Source organism: Phocoena sinus, chromosome 10 (assembly GCF_008692025.1).
Source record: "Phocoena sinus isolate mPhoSin1 chromosome 10, mPhoSin1.pri, whole genome shotgun sequence".
NCBI lineage: Eukaryota > Metazoa > Chordata > Mammalia > Artiodactyla > Phocoenidae > Phocoena > Phocoena sinus.
The window spans coordinates 62,037,163-62,055,213 of NC_045772.1; the positions used below are offsets into that span (position 1 = coordinate 62,037,163).

The window sequence follows — 18,051 nt, forward strand, 5'->3', positions numbered from 1 at the left end:
AAGGCGAAAGGCAGATACAAAAGAAGTCAGTAAAATTACCAATTGAGAGTAAGTGCTATAAGGAAAGAAAAACAGAGGGCTCAAGGTAAAGCATAATGGGGACAGGGAACTTCTGACCAGACCAGGAGCATCTCTTTAAGGAGGTGATGTTTAAGATGAGATCTGAGGCTGGAGGAGTCAGTCTTGCAAAGACGACTATTCCAGGCACAGGGAACAGTATGGGCAAAGGCCAGAGGCAGGAAAGAGCTTGGCATATTTGAGAATAGGACTAGAAAGAATAGTGTGGCTTAAATATGATGAGTGACACAGAAGGAGAAATGATTTGCGCTTGAAGAGAACGGCCGGGCCCAGATCCTGTAGAGCCTCGTGCAGGGCACCCCAGTATGGTCACAGAGGCTCGCAGCTGCCAAATCGTTGGGCCCGCGTGGCTGCCGTCAACCCACAGGAAGGGATGCGTTTTTGTAATTTGTCTGCCCAGAGGGACAACACATTATGGCTAGGCCATGATAAAGAGTTTGGATTTGATTTTTTTTATTCCAGGGGAAACCACAATGGGTTTTAAGCGGAGGAGGGTTGTGACCCAATTTCCTTTTTGGAAAGATCACCCTAACTGCTGTGTGAAGGGGTGGTCCAGGGGTGAGAGACGAAGCAGGGAGCCATTCAGGAGGCAAGTGCAGTGGTGCAGGAGGGAGAGGCCTGCCTGGTGCCACTCAGACCTCTCAAAACCACCCCTTGTATGCTGATTACTGCCAGGGAGAAGCACTCGGGAGGCTCAAAACTCAGGTCCAACTCTGCCACCTACTTTCTGTGTGACCCTGGACAGGTCACTTGCCCCGGGTCACCTCAAAGAAGGTGGTGACCACCTCTTGAAGATGCTTTGAGCACACACTGTATTTATCGAGGCTCTATTATGCGCTAGCGTTGGGCAAGAAATAAAGCAGTGAGTAAGACAGGAGATGTCTCTGAGTCCTGCTGTATGGAGTGTATATCCTAACGGGGAAGGGAGCCAGGCAAAACCCAAAACCCATCCGGGTCGAGACAGTTTCAGATGGGGATGAGTAGTATGATGGAAATAAAACAAGGCTCTATCAAAGCAGAGGGTGCGACAGTATTTTAGACCAGATGGGACGGCCTTGGGGAGGCCAAGCTGAGTACCAAAGGAGTCAGCTATGGACAGAGCAAGTGCAGAGACCCCAAGGGCAGGGCATCTGAAGTGTACCGTGGGCAAAGTGGCCAGAACAGGGAGCGAGAGGGGAGGCAAGAAAACGAGGCAGGCAGGAGTCAGATATCCCTGCGTAAGGGCTGGAATCTTATTCTAGGAGTGATGGGAAGCTTTGAGGAGTTCTAGAGCAATGAGTGACCAGTGATTGGGCCTGTCTCAGGTTGGGTGGGTGATGGCTAAGGTCTCCTAAGCAGGAGACCCCAGACCCCTGGGAGAAAGGATGCCAAGCAGTTGTTTACACAAGGATAGTTCAGAAGTATAGAGGAGCCTTGACCCCACCAGTTGTGGTATTTGGGGAGGGAAGTTCTAGATACATTAAACACAAGACCCAAGTTCTGAAGGGGTGCTCTGAGGGGAGCCTCTAGTTCAGGCCCATACATGTAAGTTAAACTCTCCCTGTCTGTTTCCCTGGCTGCAAGCTCCGAGCAAATTAGATGTAAAATATAGTGTGTGTGTGTCTGTGTGTCTGTGTGCGCGCGCACGCGCGCGCGCTGGGGGTCGGGGTGGCGGAGTCAGAGCTTGCCCGAGCCCAACCCTCCCCCTCGGGCAGTCACCACACTGACACAGATGCAAAAAACCGTCGATTTTATACAGTCTGTGGTTCAGAAGCAACAGTATGCAAAACGGTGGAACAGTCTCTGCTGCCCCCATCCCCCCAAGACATGCGCATTCCTGTCCCCCAAGGGGCAGAGGACCCAGGACCCCTGCCGGGGCAAGACCCCACTTAGTTACAGGCTCCTGGGAGGGGCCAGGCCCTTAGGGGTCAAGGCTGGGTGGGAGGGGGACCAGCGCTGGTTAACTGGAACTATGCCTGTGGGGGGATGGGGAAACGACTGGGCATAGGCCATTTCTCCCCAAGGCCAAGGGTGGGGAGCAAATAAAGCTAAGGAGAGGGCTTCGTGGGGCAGGGTCCTCTCACCCGGAGAAGGGGTTTTCTTGGACACCCCACAAGGCACTACTGACCCAGATGTAGGATGGCACGCCCCATCCTTGGCCCCGGAACCTCTCCCAACCCCGAGCTCGCCTAGCTCTCCGTGCCCACCTCCCACTGTAGTTCTGGCGAGGAGTAAAGGGGCCTGGGGCTCGGGTTCATTCACCACTCTGCACAAGCCAGGAAGGCAGGCCAGCTGGGGCTGGCGAGGACCCTCTCCCGCCGCCTTGGGCTCCTGGAGTCTCCGCGGCCAGGCGCCCGCCCCCGCCCCCTTTTTGCACTGGCTGGAAAGAATAAATAAATAAATACCTTCCCCCGCCCGCCCCCGCCCCTACAGCTGGCTCTCCTCCTCCTCCAGGGAGCGGTTGAGTCCGGGGATGAACTTGAGCAGCCGCCGGCGGAAGCTGCGGTACTTGGTTTTGCGCAGGCCGGGGCCGCACAGGGCCTGCTCGCGGGCCTCAGTCCAGAGAGCGCTCGGCGCGCCCACGCCGCCGCCGCCGCCGCCGCCGCCCCCCCCGGGGCCCGCGCACCGCACGCTGGCGCTGCGGCTCAGCACCGCCCGGGGCCCTGGGGTCGGAGCGTCGGCGGGGCCCGGGCCGGGCGCACGCGCGGGGGTTGGGGGCGGCGGGGGTTCAGGCGGTTCAGCGCCCCCGAAGAAGCACGTGTGGTAGACGGCGTCGTCCGCGTCGCCCCCGGCCCGCCGCGCGCCGCCGTGGGAGCCCCCGGGGGCGGCCAGCAGAGGCCCGAAGGGCAGTGAGCCCGGGAGCAGGCCCGCACCGTACAGGCTGGAGCGCACGGACTCCAGCGTGTCATAGATGCTCGGGTCCTTCACCACGAGGCCTGCCGGGGCAGAAGACACGAGGGAGGGCCGTCAGAGGGCACGGGTAGGAGACCTCAGCTCCTTCCTGTTGACCATCTGTGTGGCCCTTGGGCAAGTCACAACCTTGAACCTCACTTCTCTTGTCTGTAAAACAGGAATTACACACTCAGATCGTTATGAGGGTCACTTATGACACAAGAGCCACGGAAGGGGTCTGAAACAAACTCTTGGAGCCTTCCCGTTCCCATCTGTAAAATGGAGATGGTACTATCTTGTACTTTCCTTCAGGGAACAACTGTGAGAATAAACTAAAAATGTGTGTGCATCAGCCTGGGGCAGCATTGTACCCAAAGTAGTAGCTCAACAAACCTTTCTTCACTTTGGAGGGGGGAGTAACCCACTAGTTCTGCGGGGGAAGCAGGAATGGGGGTATCAGTAGGGGAGCAAGTGGCCCTTCACACCCCTAATCTACTCACCGTGCACCAGCCGCTGCTCCTGCACCATTAGGGACCTGTATTCTCCCCACTTCTCATACAGGGTTTGCTGTAAGAGACACGCCCTGCCTCACTGTCAGGAGCTAGCAAGAAACTAGCAGGAGGTGGGTACAGACTGAGGGATCAGGGAGTACACAGAAGAAGCCTTAAGGTTAAAAGGAGGTTCAGGGCTTCCCTGGTGGCGCAGTGGTTAACAATCCGCCTGCCAGGGCAGGTTCCAGCCCTGGTCCGGGAAGATCCCACACGCCGCCGAGCGGCTAAGCCCGTGCGCCACAGCTACTGAGCCTGTGCTCTAGAGCCTGCGAGCCACAACTACTGAGCCCGTGTGCCACAGCTACTGAAGCCTGCACACCTAGAGCCCGTGCCCCGCAACAAGAGAAGCCAACGCGATGAGAAGCCCGCACTCGGCAATGAAGAGTAGCCCCCGAAAAAAAAAAAAAAAAAAAAAAGAGTAGCCCCCGCTCGCCGCAACTAGAAAAAGGCCACATGCAGCAACGAAGACCCAACGCAGCCAAAAAAATAAATAAATAAAATAAAATAAAAGGAGGTTCAAGCAGATAAACGACCCCTAAAAAAGAGTGGGGCCGGTAGGGGCAGGGGCTTGGGAAGAGGAGGGTGGCGACTGGACGGTATCTGGGCTGCTTTACCTTCAGGTACTGCAGACGAGCCTCCAGTTCCGCCTTCCGAATTGATGTCCCATACAGAGTTTCCAGTCTGAGGAGGTTGGGGAATCAAAGGCTGAGTGGGCCCACAGGGTGGGGAAACACTGAGAGAAGCTGAGCTCAGGAATCCCCCAGGGACCGCGGCACTTGGACGTACCTGAGAACGTTGCCAGACGCCTTAATGATGTCAACAATTTCCCGATGCCGGATGCCTTCCACGTTCAGGCCGTTGACACTAGCGATGGTGTCCCCTGCCAGGCAGAGAGGGGGATCAGAATCTGCTCCACGGGACATGTGGAAGAATTCCAGCCACCTTCGCCAGAAAGGGTAGGGGTAATGACCCCACAAAATTCTCCTGAACGCCCTACCCCCAGTCATGGTTCTGGGGAGATCGTGTCCAGGCCCGGCACCCCAGCATAGGGGCCAAGGCCCTCAGACACCCACATTCTCACCTCACTCTCAGGAAGCTCTGTCCTCAAAGGCTGAGCCCTCCTGGCAAGCCTGGGCTGCCCCCAGAGCTGGTTATTTTGGTCCAGCCCACAGGCTGTCATGACACCCAGCAGAGACAGGAAGGGGGCAGGGTGAGAAGCACCAAGCTGGGAACTAACACCGGCCCCAGGCATAAGAAGCCTCAGCTTCTGATACCCTGGGCCACTGCAGAGTCCCCTGACCTCAGGCAGAGCAAGGCACCATCTCTGAGGGCCCATTTCCCATCTGGAAAAGGGGGTGTGGACCCCTGCGGAGGCTACCATGGTGATTAGGAGGGAGGGTGGATGTGAAACTACTTTGCAAAGTTGAACTATACCACTTAGCTACCAGGGGCTGCTGGTAAATAGGCAGGGAGGTAAGGGCTTGGGGAAGGAAATGGTGGCAGGACTGGGTGGGGGTCAGTTGGCACGGTCGCAGGCTGTCCCTCCCTGGGACTTGGGACTCTAGATTTGGCCAATCCGAAGGGTCTCCTACCGGTGGCACCATTTCCTTGTCAGAGGAAGTATCACAGGTACCCCAGTTTGGGGCCAGGTTGGGAGCAAGACAGACCCTGATCCTCGATATCAAGCAGATCTAATGGAGTGGTTCCACCCCACCTCCTGCCCATGCCGGACTGCCAGATCGCCAGGGGGAGGAAAAACAGCGGCAGCAACACCTGCCACCTACCAGGCCCCGGCTCTGTGCCCAGGGGACTCCCTCACCACGCTGATGTGAGGACATGTCATTACCCCCAATGTGCAGACGGGACTGCTCAGCATCACACAGTAAATGGCAAATTTGCCTGAGCCCAATCCATTCTTCTTTCTGGCCTTCTCAAAATAGGAGGAGGAAGGGAAATTGTTTTCAGAAGACATTTCTTACCCCCTCTGCTTGGGAGTAAGGTCATACCCCTCTTCCCAGAGCCCTGTGTCCCGGGTTCATGCCTCACCTGGTGTGAGCCCAGCCAGCTGGGCAGGGCTGGACTCGTGAACCCGGCAGACAAAGGTCACCATCTCCACGCGCTGCTCCTCCCGGCGGTGAAGGCCATAAGTCTGTAATAAACAAGGGGACCCTCAGCCCAGGGGTGGGGAGAGATCCATCCAGCCCTCTGACCAGCCTCCCAAGCCGTCCCTCCCCCTGCAGTCAGCTTCTCCCACCTGGATCTCAAAGCCGAAGGTCTGGTTCTCCTCCTTCTCCAAAGTTAGCACTTTCCTGCAGGAGACACAGGGGCCATCTCATCAAGACTGTCAGGATTAAAAGGAGCTTGCCAGTCCCATAGCATGCGCCCCCCCCCCCCCCCCCCCCGCTAATGCTGGGAGTCTGCTCTGGTACATCCAGGCAGGGTTCACTGTCTCCGGTGACAAGTCACACTCATCACAGGTTGTCGGAATGTCCTTTTCCCATTCGCAGCTGAAATCAGCTTCACTGAGCCACACGGCGTCAATCCAGCCCCTGGTGGGGGAGGCGCTGGAACGGCTGACCCCCAGAGCCGGTGGACTGGCTGAGCTTTTCAGCCACACTCCCAGCTTTCTAGTGAGCCCCAGAATACTACTTACTGACTTAGCTGAGGCCCCAAATTCGGCCACAGCCTGGAGCACCGTCCGCTGCAGAGCCCTGGGGAGAGGGCTGGCCCCACCCCCAGAGGCCAGTCACGAGGCTGAGCCCAGACCACAGCTGCTCCTCCCAGCTGCGGTGAGGCCAGCCCACCAGATGTGAGGGCTGGGGGGAGGGGAGCCTCGAGGCCGCCCCTTCCCGCACTGCAGGCCTGCCCACTGGACACAATGGTCTGGAGTAGCTCCAGATTCTCATCTGCTGGGGGAGCCCAGAGTTTCCTCTGCCCACCCCCACACCCCCTTCCTTCCCGCCCGGCCAGAGGCAGAGTTAAAGCAGCCTGCAAAGGCCCCTTCAAGCCTCAGGGCCTCAGAAAGGCCCTGGAGACCCAGGCCTCTCAGCGCCCAACCTGACCCACATACCCCCCAAATGCTGAGCGGCAACTCCCCGCCCCAGCCTGAGCTCCTCCCTACTTTGAACGCAGGGCTTTCCCCCTCTACACGTATTGGGGCGGGAAGCAGGGTGACTTCTGTGTCTACTCCAGTGCTCTCTGGTTTTCTGGAAGGGTTGGCAAACTTTTTCTGCAAAGGGTCCGACAGTAAATATTTTAGCCTTTCTTTTCGAGACCTAAATTATTTGACAGCTTCCGTCCTACATTGTTCTTTGTTTTTATTTGTACGACCCTTTCGAAATATAAAAACAACTCTTGGCTCAAGGCCAGTCTGGCCAGCGGGCCATAGTCTGCCGATCCATTTTGGAAGAAGCCACGCCCAAATCAGGATGGGACACGGGCAGAGTGGGGCCTGAGTCAGCACCTACTTCTGCCCTCACCTCAGACCCTTCCTAAGAGGCCACCACAGGACGGGACCAGCAGAGGACTGAGATTTTGGGTGCAGGGGCAGACAGACTGGAGCAGCTAGACGTAGCCTGGCCATGGTTTGGGCCCTCGGAGTTTGCTGGGCTGGGAGGGCTCAGGGTAGCCCCGAAGACTTCCTGCTTCCCTCCTCCCAGATCCAAATCTCTCCGGGGAGGGGTAACTGGCAGGGACTGGGGGTGGGTTGAGGAGCACCTGATGACTCAAAAGTCCCTATCTCCTTCCTCTGCCACCCCCTTCACACAGCCCACACCTCCACCTGCCCCTCATTCCTAGCAAGGGTGCTGTGCTGAGAGGGTGGGAGAATGACTCCCCCCTGGCTGGGCTGAGATGCTGTGTCGTGCTGCCCCCAACCCAGCGCCTCACCCTTTTGGACCAGGGCAGGGGCTGCGGTAATGGTGACTCACCGCTGCTGTTCAGGACTCTGGCTGAGATTCTTCCAGCGCAGTCCCGAGCCCTGGGTGGGAAGGAGAGTCAGGAAGGAGCAGGTGAGAGGGAGCTGCCCTGGAGCAAATGGTGAGAGCCCTCCTTTGGAGGTTTCTCACCTGGGCTCCGGCCCCAGACCCAGCACCCCACTTCCTGTTGCCTGTGTGTCCGGCCCCAGCTCCACACTTACTCTGGTGCCGGCGTAGCTATCTGCAGAGTGCCACCATCAGCACCATTCCACAGCTTTCTCCCTAAGCTCCATCCCCACAGCCGGGAGGACGGTGGGGGCACAACAGTCTCCCGGGTTCCAGATGCATGAACCTCTAAGCCCTGTGCTGGTTCCCAGCCTGGAGGGTAGGGGGTTTCATTACTCTAGATAGAACAGTCTCCACCCCCAGGGTGCACGTCTGCGGCGGCTCAGGCCCCCTAGACCCCACAAGCTGAAGCAGGGGCTCTTCCCAGATGTTATTCAAGGAAGGGCAGGGGGCCCCTGGGCTTGCCTATCAAAACACTCCAGAGGCCCCTGGGCCAGTCAGGTCTCTCCTAATTTCTCATTCACACAGAGTGTCTCGGGGGAGCCAGGGTCAGAGGCCCAGGTCTGGAGCGCTGGACTCAGCCTGAACATGGAAAGGCAGGGGACAGAGGGGCCCAGCCTCCTCCCTCAAAGTAGACTGTTTCAGGGACCAACTATGGATTCCAGCTGCAGGTGGCCAACTATGCCCAGCTCCACCTGGGTCTCTCAACATTGCCATATATTTTGTTGCTTTCTGGGACAAAAACAAACAAAAAAACAAAACCTTGGATCTCAAACTTGTCCATAAGTCTCACTATACTTAAGGAGAGACATTGGGAGGTTTTTTTTTTTTTTTTTTTTTTGGCATGGTGGATGACAGAGCTGAGGGTCCCTACCTCTTTTGGGTCCTTGAGAAACTAAAGCAGTCTCTCTCCCTCCCTAAATTATTGATCCTTGGAAGAAGCCCAGTGCCAGACCAGCCCTTGTCCTGTGTGCCCCAAACAGCCCGGGGCCTTCCTGGTCGGTGCCCTTGTTAACCCTCCCCCCAGGCTGCCCCAAGGCCAGGAAGAGAAGGAAGCCCTCCTTCTCCAGAACCAAAGATTGGCCTCAGGGGTGGGGACAGTTCCCAAATGGGCCAGGGAGGAAGGACTGGGCCGCAGAGAGAGACCCCTTTGTCTTTCCACCCGATTTTCATAAAATGCAAATTCTCAACAAGCTGTTCATTGTGTTGGGGGGAGCCAGGGGCCAGGGGGAGAGGAGGGGCGCTGAGCTGGGAAAGGCCACCAGCCCCCTCTCTTTAACCTGGGTCTTGAGTTCCCCTTTCTGAGTGCTCGGGTCCCCCTCAGGCCAGAGGAAGAGCCCTGCGCAGGGGGAGACTCAAAGGGCGGGCGCGGCCCGCATCCTTCCTGCCCGCAGGCGCCCTGCGACCCCTCCCACCGCGTCCGGTCGCGGCTGACTTCCAGGGAGCGGTGGCCTCGAGCCCCGCACCTCAGACGCAGGGCAAGGCGGCAGGCCCCAGTCCAGGAATCCGGGCGTCCCCTCGGAAGGGTCGGCGGCGCCGCACGCACTTCCCCCGCTAGAAGGCTCGCGGCGCGTCCGCCGCCCTCCCCACCTGGAACCCGCGGACTCTCAACTTGACTGGGCGAGCGGCGGGACCCCAGTCCGAGGCCTCCCCGCTCCCACGGGAGAAGCCCGGGCGAGGCGTCCTGGGGACCTCGAGACGTCTGGACGCGGGGAGGCGGGGCTCCGGGGTGGCCGAAGACCAGCTAGGGCGAGGGGAAGGGGACCTCGGGAGGCGGCAGGAAGGAGGGCAGCGAGACGGGGCGGGGGCGCATGGGGAGTGGAGAGCCGCCAGGTCGGGGGCGGCGTGGAGCCGGGGTCGCGGGTATGGGGGATTGCTCCTTCTGAGCAGAGGGTCGAGGGGACCCAGCAGGATCTGAACGTGTCCGTGGGGGATCAGCGGGCTGGGGAGGAATGGGGGAACTCGGGGACCGCAGGAGAATGGTGTGGGGGTCGGCAGGCGCGAATGGGGGCTGCTGCGGGTTGCGCGGGTCCTGAGGAAGGGACCCCGGAGGGTACCGAGAGCCGGGCGGGGGGCCGCGGGAGTTGGGGGGGATACGCACCTTTCGGCGGGGCAGGGTACCCCCGGACACGGCGAGCGCGCGATACAGCTCGGCCGGGTGATAGTCCTCCAGCGCCGCGTACAGCTCGTCCCCGGGGGTCCCAGGGCAGGCGGCTGCGGCAGGGGGGCCCGAGGCCGGGGTCGGGGTGGGAGGGGCTGGAGCAGCTTCCGAGTCGGGGGCCGGGGCAGCGGGGTCTGGGGCGGCCGCCGCCTCCTCTTTCTGCTGCAGCTTCCTGAGTCGGCGGAGGGTCATGGCTCCGGCGCCGCTTGGAGGCGGCGCTCGCTCCGCGCGGCGGGGCAGGCGGCGACTCGGGGATGCCAGCCGGGAGGGTGGTGTGTCGCCTCCCTTTATAGTCTCGGGGATCGGGGCGGGCGGGGAGCGGCCTCGCGGGGCCTCGCCCCCCGCACGGCCGGCTCCGCCCCCCCCGGGGGGGGCCCCCAGCTGTCCCGGAGCCCCGCCCACAGCTCCCGAGGCATGCCAGGCTGGGGAAACTCTTGGGGACCGGAGTGCTCAATAGGGGGAAAAGCTAGCCTCAGAGGGGAGGGGGGGGTCCAGGGCATCGGGGGGCGGAGCATAGGTCTCCGTGATACCTGAGGGACGGGGAGCCTGTGAAGGGGCTTGTGCACGAGATTTGAAATTTTAGGGATGGATATCTTTGGAGATTCAAGCAGTCTGGCCGTGGAGCGACCGTAGGAGTCCTTAGGAGGAGGTTTGGAGGCCGCCCAGAGTAAGATTCTAGGAGACCCAAGAGGCTGCAGGAGACTTTAGGCAAGGAGAGGGAGGCAGGGGGAGGGGTGAGGTCCCTGATGGGAGGGAAGAGATGGCCCTGAACTAACTGTGCAGAAGCCGCTAGGGAGTGAAAGGGTCCAGGATTTCCCCCTTACCCAGCTGTCCCAGAAGAGTTCAAAGAGGCTGCCTCTCCTTCCCATGTCATGGGGAAAGGGAAGAGGGGGTAACCCAAAAAGTAGTAGACTTAATTCTGGCCTGTCCCCTCAGAAGGTCGGGACTTGTTCCTCCTGGATAAACCTTTCCTCACCTCCTGATGTTGGAGCTCAGGTATCCTTTTCCCAGCTGATACATCCTTACTATGGGGGTTGACTCACGGCAGGGGACGTGACCGCGCTGAGTGGGTGCTCAAGGTTGGGGGATGGTGCTTAGGGGAGCATCGTCCCCCCACCCCCGGCTGTGCTGCCGGTGGCTGCCAGGCCACGGGAGAGGTGGGAATGTCCCAGCTGTCGTCAGTGGTACCCGAATAAGAAGTGAGAGGAGGAAGTGGAAGGCCAGGTCTGGCATCTAAAGAGTGGCCAGCCACCGCAGGGCGTCAGCAGCACAAGCTGGGGGCTCCACATCCCGACGTCTGCCACTGAACAGAAGCCAGGAATGTCCACATGGCCCCTCCTCCAGTGTTCCCTAATCCGTTACGCCTTTACAGCTGACTGTGTAATCTTTTACATCTTCTACATCCGTGAATGAATTCACTTGGTCTTTATAACAACTCTATGAAAATAGATACCATTATCATCCCTTACAGCGGAGGAAACTGAGGCCCAGAGAGGTTAAGTAACTTGCTTTAGGTCACTCAGTGGCAGAGCTGATTCGAACCTGGGCAGCCTGGTTGCAGAGCTTGCAATCTAACCACTGTGCGATGCTGTCTTCCGCTGTTCTTCATTCACCCTATGTTGAAGCCCTGCTCCGGGCCGGGTTACAGAGGCTCTTGGTCAGGTAGGGAGTGATACACCACCGGTGCTGTGTCAGATGCATGGCCTGCGGAGTACAGAGGGGCTAGTGGCCCGTCAGCCTGGGGAGGCCAGGAAAGGCTTTCTGTCTCCTGTCTCTCTCAGTCCATGGGTCTGTCTCCGTCTTCTTGCTTCCTAGTCTCCTTGACTCCGTCTGTGTCTTCCCCACCCCCAGGCCCCTGGGGCCCCAGCCCCTACAGGAGGTGTGTGGGGGGAGGGGGTGCTTCTTCACCCTGCGGTGATTACACAAGTCCAGATGGCAGGATGCTCGTTGTGTGGGGGGCAGGGGGTGGACTGGGGACTGCCACGAACCAAGTGCTAGCTCCCTTAGTGCCTTCCTCTCCCTCCTCCCACCTTCCCCCTTGGCATCACCAAGTGGCCATCAGCTGAGGGGCCGAGGGGGCGTTGGTGGGGAAACACGGGACTCTATTGTGAAGCATTAGCACAGATGGACCCCTGGACCGTCTGCTGCCTGCTCCTGACAGACGGCATCTGCAGCGGGGGTGGGGATGGGGAGGCGGGCAAAGGCAGCAGAGGCAATGGTTTCTATCTTCCTCGCTCTGTGCTTATTCATGCAGGGACCCTCAAAAGGGCATCTTGTAAGCTCTTCCGTACCACCACCCCACCTACCCCAGAGGCTTACCTAAGGGACACCTCCTGACCTGAAACCTGGAGGAGCAGACACCACGGGTGTCACAGCACCTGCGTCTGCCAGCTCTGTTGAGACATTCCTCCTTCAGACTGACGTGGAGACAGAGACTGCCCATCAGTATCCAGGCCAGTCTGCCTCCCGACAGCCAAGTCAGAGAACAGCACCAGAGAAGTGAAGCTTACACCAGTTTCCGCGCCTCCTGCCAGGCAGGGCACCCTAGAGAACCCCAGAGTAAAGTGGGCCCAGGAGATGCAATTTCTCTCATGTTCATGGCATGATTTCCTCAAACCCTAGAACTTCGGAGCCGGGAAGGGCCCCGTGGGCCGGAAAGGACACCGAGTGGTCCAAGTCCTTATTCAGCGGAGAGGCGAACTGAAGCCAACCAGGGAGGGAAAGACGGTGGCAGAACAGGCACTAGAACCCACTAGAGCCCAGGTCTCCTGACTCTGGAGACTATTTAACTCAGCTGCTGGTAGCTCCCACTGAGAGCTCAGAGACCCGCGCCTGCTTCCTCCTCCCAATCTTCCCCGTTTCTCCAGGGAGGTGATGGAGAGCCCAGGATGCCACACTGTGGGGTGGTGGTGCCCTCTGGTGGCCATGAATCTCGGAAAATCTTCAAATCAGACTCCGAAGGGCTGTCTGGCTGGTGCTAGACCCCCTCCTGGAATCCCAGCCAGGTTTAAGGAGCCCCCAGAGCTCCTCTCTGGCCTGAGATGGTCTGTGTTCAGCTGAGACACCAAGCCCCGCTTCGGTCACTGAGTTCTGGAGTTTCACACCTGTTAGGAAGTTGTGTGTTTGTCACCCAGCAGCAGGTGACACTGCTCAGTGAGAGGGCAGACAGCTGGTGGGCTTCCTCCGTGCAGGAACCTGCACACGTCAGACCGTACACCAGGCCTAAAGCTTTGCTTTTTCCGACCCTCCACGACTTCCTCCTGAGCCCGAGTCTCTGGTCTAGCATCTGCTCTCCTCATCCCATCTTCTGCAGCTCTCTTAAGGCTGGTGGTGGCGGGGGGTGGGGGGGGAGGGAAGCATGCTGCACGCCACCTGGAGCCTCATATTAGGACACCTCCCCCTCTGTTCTCCCCCCCCCCCCGAAGCCTCTTTGCAAAAGCCCCATTGCTCTGACTCCCGCAGACATCTGCACTCAATCTGTACCTTATTCCTGAGCATGTCCCAGGCTTTCAGAGTGAACTCTCCAGGCTTTGCTTCCTTTGGATCCAGATGTCCTGGCCCCTGGCTCTCAGGGTAGGCAGGGCTTGGCCTGTGGTAGGGGCACAGAGAGCGGGGGCTTGGCTAATGGACAAGGCCTAGGTGAGATCCCTTCTCTTTGGGACAAGCCCTTGCCCAGGTACCTAACAGTCAATGGTCCCCTGAGTCCCGTCCTCGCCCACCTGCTCCAGCTCTAGGCTCCCATCAGGAGGTCGGGGCACTCAAGGCAAGAGCTCCAGAAACCCAGGCTCCTCTGGCATCTGAGTTAACGTCAGGGCTCTCGCACAGTCATTTCATCCCAGGACTGGGGGGCTGACCGGTCGCTGGGGCTCCTCTCTGGGTACTGCCACTGCTTCTGAGTGGAAGGTTGGGAGGGTGAGGGCCTGGGACGGAGCCGGCTGTGTGGGCAGGAATGAGGGGCTGGGCCCTGGCTCTAGGATGCCGAGGGAGGCCTGGGCAGCTGGTAGGCAGCTGACTGGGCAGGGAGCGGTTGTTTTCCTTAATGGCTCCTATTGCCCAACTGTTTCCACGGGCTAGCGTCTGTGTGTGGCACTGGGGTCCAGGGGAGCTCAGCAGCAGGGGCAAGGGGGGAGGTGGATCCATCACAGCCCAAAGAGCTAATTCTAGGGGGTCTGAGAGCAGGAGCCGGGCGGATATGGCCGTTTATTTGTTTTGGATACTGTAGCTTCTGAGTCTAGTCCCAGCCAGAGGCCAGGGACCATCTTGCCTCCTAGGTGGGACGGCAAGGTATCTCGGGCTTGAACAGGTTAGACTGGTAGGAGGGAGAAAGGGTCATCTCTCTAGTTTTCCTTACAGTATCCACAAACCACTTCTGGGACAGAGGGCATGTATTATCGTACCCCGCCTCATTTCAGACAGGTACAGATAGCTAGGACAGAAAATGACAGCTTTTAGGGCCCCAGACTCCCCAGATCTCGTCTCTCTTGGCAAAAACAGCTGCTCTGGTGGTCCAGCCCTGGTTCCTTCTCCCCAGGGACAGCGTTGTACACAAGGCTGAGATCCTCCCGTGGACTCCACACTGAAGTCGGCTTCTCCTCACTGTCCACATCTGATCGCGCCCCCAACCTCTGCATCCTTTCCACTGTCTCTCCCCATCCTCCAGCTTTTCCTGCTCTACCACCTCGGCAATTACCTTCTCAAGTCAGCACTGTGTTCTCCCCCCCCCAGTACAAGTAAGATCACATCACTCCCCTGCTCAAAACCCATCAATGGCCTGTCATTCCTACAGCAGGAATGAAGAAAGAGGTGTTCATTCATGGGACAACTCCACATAACCGTGCTGTTGCGAGGACTTTGGAGACCAGGTCGAGACCCAGGAGGAAAAACGACTGAGATTAGCAGTCTGAGGCAGTTGTCACAGGGGAGGTGATGGCACTGGTGGCTCTCGGGATACAGTCTTGACGGCTTAGCACAGGATGGCTCTAAGAGATTTCCTGTGTGCACCCCTGGCTCTCTTGCTCTGGCCACACTGAACCTGTGGTTCTCGAGCAACGCACTTTAAAAAAAATAATTAATTAATTTCTGGCTGCGCTGGGTCTTCGTTGCTGTGCGAGGGCTGTCTCTAGTTACAGCGAGCGGGGGCTACTCTTCATTGCGGTGCGTGGGCTTCTCATTGCAGTGGCTTCTCTTATTGGGGAGCATGGGCTCTAGGTACGTGGGCTTCAGTAGTTGTGGCACACAGGCCCTAGAGCGCAGGCTCAGTAGTTGTGGCGCACGGGCTTGTTTGACCCGCGGCCTGTGGGATCTTCCAGGACCAGGGCTTGAACCTGTGTCCCCTGCACTGGCAGGCGGATTCTTAACCACCGTGCCACCAGGGAAGTCCCGACACACTCTTTTGGACCAAATCTCCCTCCTCCCCAGTCAGCAGGCCAGTGCCTATCCCTAAATAGATGTCACCTCTCTTGACCCCATCTTCCTGTCTGTTCTGTGTTTCCAGAGGATTGTGTGTCTACCCCACCATAGCACTTACCTCACTCCATTGTAATTAACTAGCCCATTCCACCAGGTAGGGAGCCCCTGGAGGGCTGGCTTTCCCTAGGCACCTCACCTGAGCTTCCACGACGCATTACATACGGCTCTGTAATGGGACTTGCTAAAACCTGCTCTACTCTCTATTCTCTATACAAATCCTCTCCGTCTCGAAGGGCAGTGGCCACAGACTGTCCGTCCTTGTATTCTGCCTACTGCTTTACACACTAAGGTTGCTGAACACACGCTTGTTATTTAATAAGAATGTATTTAGAGCCCAGTCCATCCTATTGTTCCTTAAACCTTCCTATCCCATTATCCTCCATCCTTGGCCTCCAAGGAGCATTCCCAGGTGGATCCAGAGCTATCTGCCATATTCCTTAAATCCCACCCTGTCTGGCCATGGGACGCCTAACACTTTTCAGGGTGTGGTGCCAGGGGTTTGGTCAGACCAGTCTGGATGTTACTGTGAAGGTCTGATTTAGATGTGATCAACATTTCAATCAGTAGACTTGGAGTAAAGCAGGTTAGGTTACCCTCCACAGTGTGGACGGGCCTCATCCAATCAGCTGAAGGGCTTAAAAGACTGAGGTCCCCTAAGGAAGAGGAAAGTTTGCCTCCAGACTCAAGACTGCGACATCAATTCTTCCCTGGGTCTCTAGCCTGTCAGCCTGCCCTGTAGCTTTCAGACTTAACAGCCCCACAATTGTGTGAGTCAATTCCTTTAAACATCTATCTATCATCTATCTATCGACCTATCATCTATCTAATCTACCCAGCCCTATTAGTTTTCATTTCTCTGGTGAATCCTAAGAAACCATTCCTGTCTTGATCTACAGCTTTCCCTCCCTTTCCCTCCCCTTCATTATGCATCCCTCACATGTTCCTGCATGTCTCTTGAACTTTACTACTCTACCCCTCATTTTGTTTTGGTTGTATTTAGCAAGCATGTTCTCCAGACTACAGATCAGAAGACATGGCCGGGGGTAGGGGGTGGGGACAGAAATTTAAAACGTGTGAAACAAAACCCCTAGTGATACACCATTAAATGAACGCAGGTCTGCTGGGTCGTGGGCCTTACAAAGGTGAAACGTTAGTAACCTTCAAGGGCACATGAAGAGGTCCCAGAATTGCTGCCTTTCTGATTTTCAAAACGGTAAGGTTGAACCTGCAATCCATAGCCTAGTGAATTTTAGGTCCATGCTTGGCAAGATGACTGATCATTGATTGGCTTTTGAACTAGGTTGAGATCCACTACGAGCCACTTCACCTTTCCTTCCGACAGACAGATCAAAGAGATGCAGCAGCCACAAGAATACCTTGCCACTTCAACAAGGTACTTGGGAGTCTGCTGTTATCTTTGTCCAAAGAGAATTAGGGCCAGGGTGCAAGGACAATTTAATTAGCAGCCACTCTGGGTTACTAGGATATATGCCAAACTTCGAGCCAACTTCTAGAGGTAAGTTACTTGATTTTCTCCGGCCCAACAGTCTCAGATGGGAGGACAAATGGAAAACTCTGGGCAACAAGAATTCTGAAATATTGCCAGGCTGCAGCAATGGACAGGTTCTGTGGTAAAACTTAACAGGGTAAACCTATAAGGCATACAAGGTCCCGCACTTGAGTTCAAAATACCAACTTCTCATATACAGGAAAGAGGAAGGGGGCTGGATTTTACTCAACCCAAACGTAAGATGCGGCCCTGGGATGTGACCCGAAGGTGTCAAGCAGAGTCTGGGATTCTCCTCCTCGTCTGTGCTGCCAGTGAATGCCTGGGTGGAATGTCATGTGCTCTCTGTGGCCACGGGCTTGAGTCAGGTTCTCGGAGAGCAGCCGGCGTGGGGGAAGGGCATGGCGCCATGGAGGCAGGATGTGCAGAGGCTGAGGGGCTGCAGTCTCTGGCCAGACACCCCGGACCCAAGGTCTTCTCCACCCTTGTGAGCTGTGTGGGCAGTTTATCTGTTTTCTCTAACCCTCAGTTTCCTAATCCAGCCTCACACATTGTTTTGAGGATGAAAGCAGTTCATGTACGTAAAGCCAAGTTTGGCACACTGCGTACCAAAGAATAGCTTTTTTTTTTTTTTTTTTTTGCCGCCACACAGCATGCGGAATCTCAGTTCCCCAACCAGGGATCAAACCCATGCCCCCTGCAGTGAAAGCGCGGAGTCTTAACCACCGGACCGCCAGGGAAGTCCCACACAGTAACTTTTTAATTAGTATCTGCTAATATTAACTGAAAAAACCCTAAGCTTTGCCAGATTCATAGTAACGTAACAGCTGCCTTCAAATATGTTAAGGGACCTTATATGGAAGACAGAGTTAGTGCTCTGAACCATCCTGGAGAGAAGTTGTAGGGAGGTTTCCCAGTTCTAGGTAAGGAAGGGCTGTTCACTGAGCAGATGGCCGGCAGGTGGAGGTTGTGGTCCTGAGTGTCACAGCACGAGGCCCACGCCGCTCGGCAGGGATGCTGTGGGGGAGGTCAAATGCCTGATGGGTGCTGGACCTCTGGAGTCCCATCTAAACTTGAGAGTCTTTGATTCTAGGACTTGCTCTCTTGGTTCCTCAGCCTAGAGATGTTGGGTTAGGGCTGTTCCTCACAGCCACCCGCACACTGAAAACCCCGGAGTCACCACTGAAGACTCCCATCTCAAAGTTGCTTAGCCAACCCCAAATTCACATTTATACTCCAAGTCAGGAGGGGGAAAGCTAAAACTGAGGAGGGCCCAGGCTGCCTTCGAGACTGGGTGGTTTGTGACTTACCAGGATCAAGACCCTCTTTTATATAAAGAGAAAAATGCTAAAAGACAAAGACAAATACAGGCAAAGCCCAAGAAAAGGTGCTGAGTTCGTCCTCCACTCCCTCTCACACACCAGGCCCTCC

General features: G+C 57.2%; 1 protein-coding gene across 3 annotated transcripts; it reads right to left on the bottom strand.

Moving 5' to 3' along the window:
- Positions 1–1,788: 1,788 nt before the first annotated feature.
- TAMALIN (trafficking regulator and scaffold protein tamalin) lies at positions 1,789–9,901 on the bottom strand. 3 transcript variants are annotated; one of them, XM_032647244.1, is made up of 9 exons: positions 9,585–9,658; positions 7,430–7,479; positions 6,622–6,729; positions 5,755–5,809; positions 5,547–5,649; positions 4,287–4,380; positions 4,115–4,181; positions 3,450–3,516; positions 1,789–2,993 (listed from the first exon to the last, which is right to left on the bottom strand). In XM_032647244.1, the coding sequence occupies exons 5-9, from the start codon at positions 5,608–5,610 to the stop codon at positions 2,485–2,487; spliced, it is 801 nt and encodes a 266-aa protein (XP_032503135.1). In that variant the 5' UTR covers positions 5,611–5,649; positions 5,755–5,809; positions 6,622–6,729; positions 7,430–7,479; positions 9,585–9,658; the 3' UTR covers positions 1,789–2,484. The 3 variants fall into 3 exon arrangements, with proteins under 3 accessions (XP_032503135.1, XP_032503134.1, XP_032503137.1); XM_032647243.1 differs by lacking the exon at positions 6,622–6,729 and having other exon boundaries at positions 9,585–9,901; XM_032647246.1 differs by lacking the exons at positions 6,622–6,729; positions 7,430–7,479; positions 9,585–9,658 and adding an exon at positions 6,154–6,398.
- Between the last annotated feature and the right edge of the window lie 8,150 nt (positions 9,902–18,051).

What these genes read in the sequence shown, in the direction of transcription:
- TAMALIN (XM_032647243.1), bottom strand. Translation starts at nt 9,836, where the DNA reads ATGACCCTCCGCCGACTCAGGAAGCTGCAGCAGAAAGAGGAGGCGGCG. An exon ending in GCTGGCTGGGCTCACACCAG is followed by an intron (nt 4,381 to 5,546) that starts GTGAGGCATGAA and finishes TCTGCCTGGCAG; the next exon opens with GGGACACCATCGCTAGTGTC. An exon ending in GGAGCAGCGGCTGGTGCACG is followed by an intron (nt 2,994 to 3,449) that starts GTGAGTAGATTA and finishes CTGCCCCGGCAG; the next exon opens with GCCTCGTGGTGAAGGACCCG.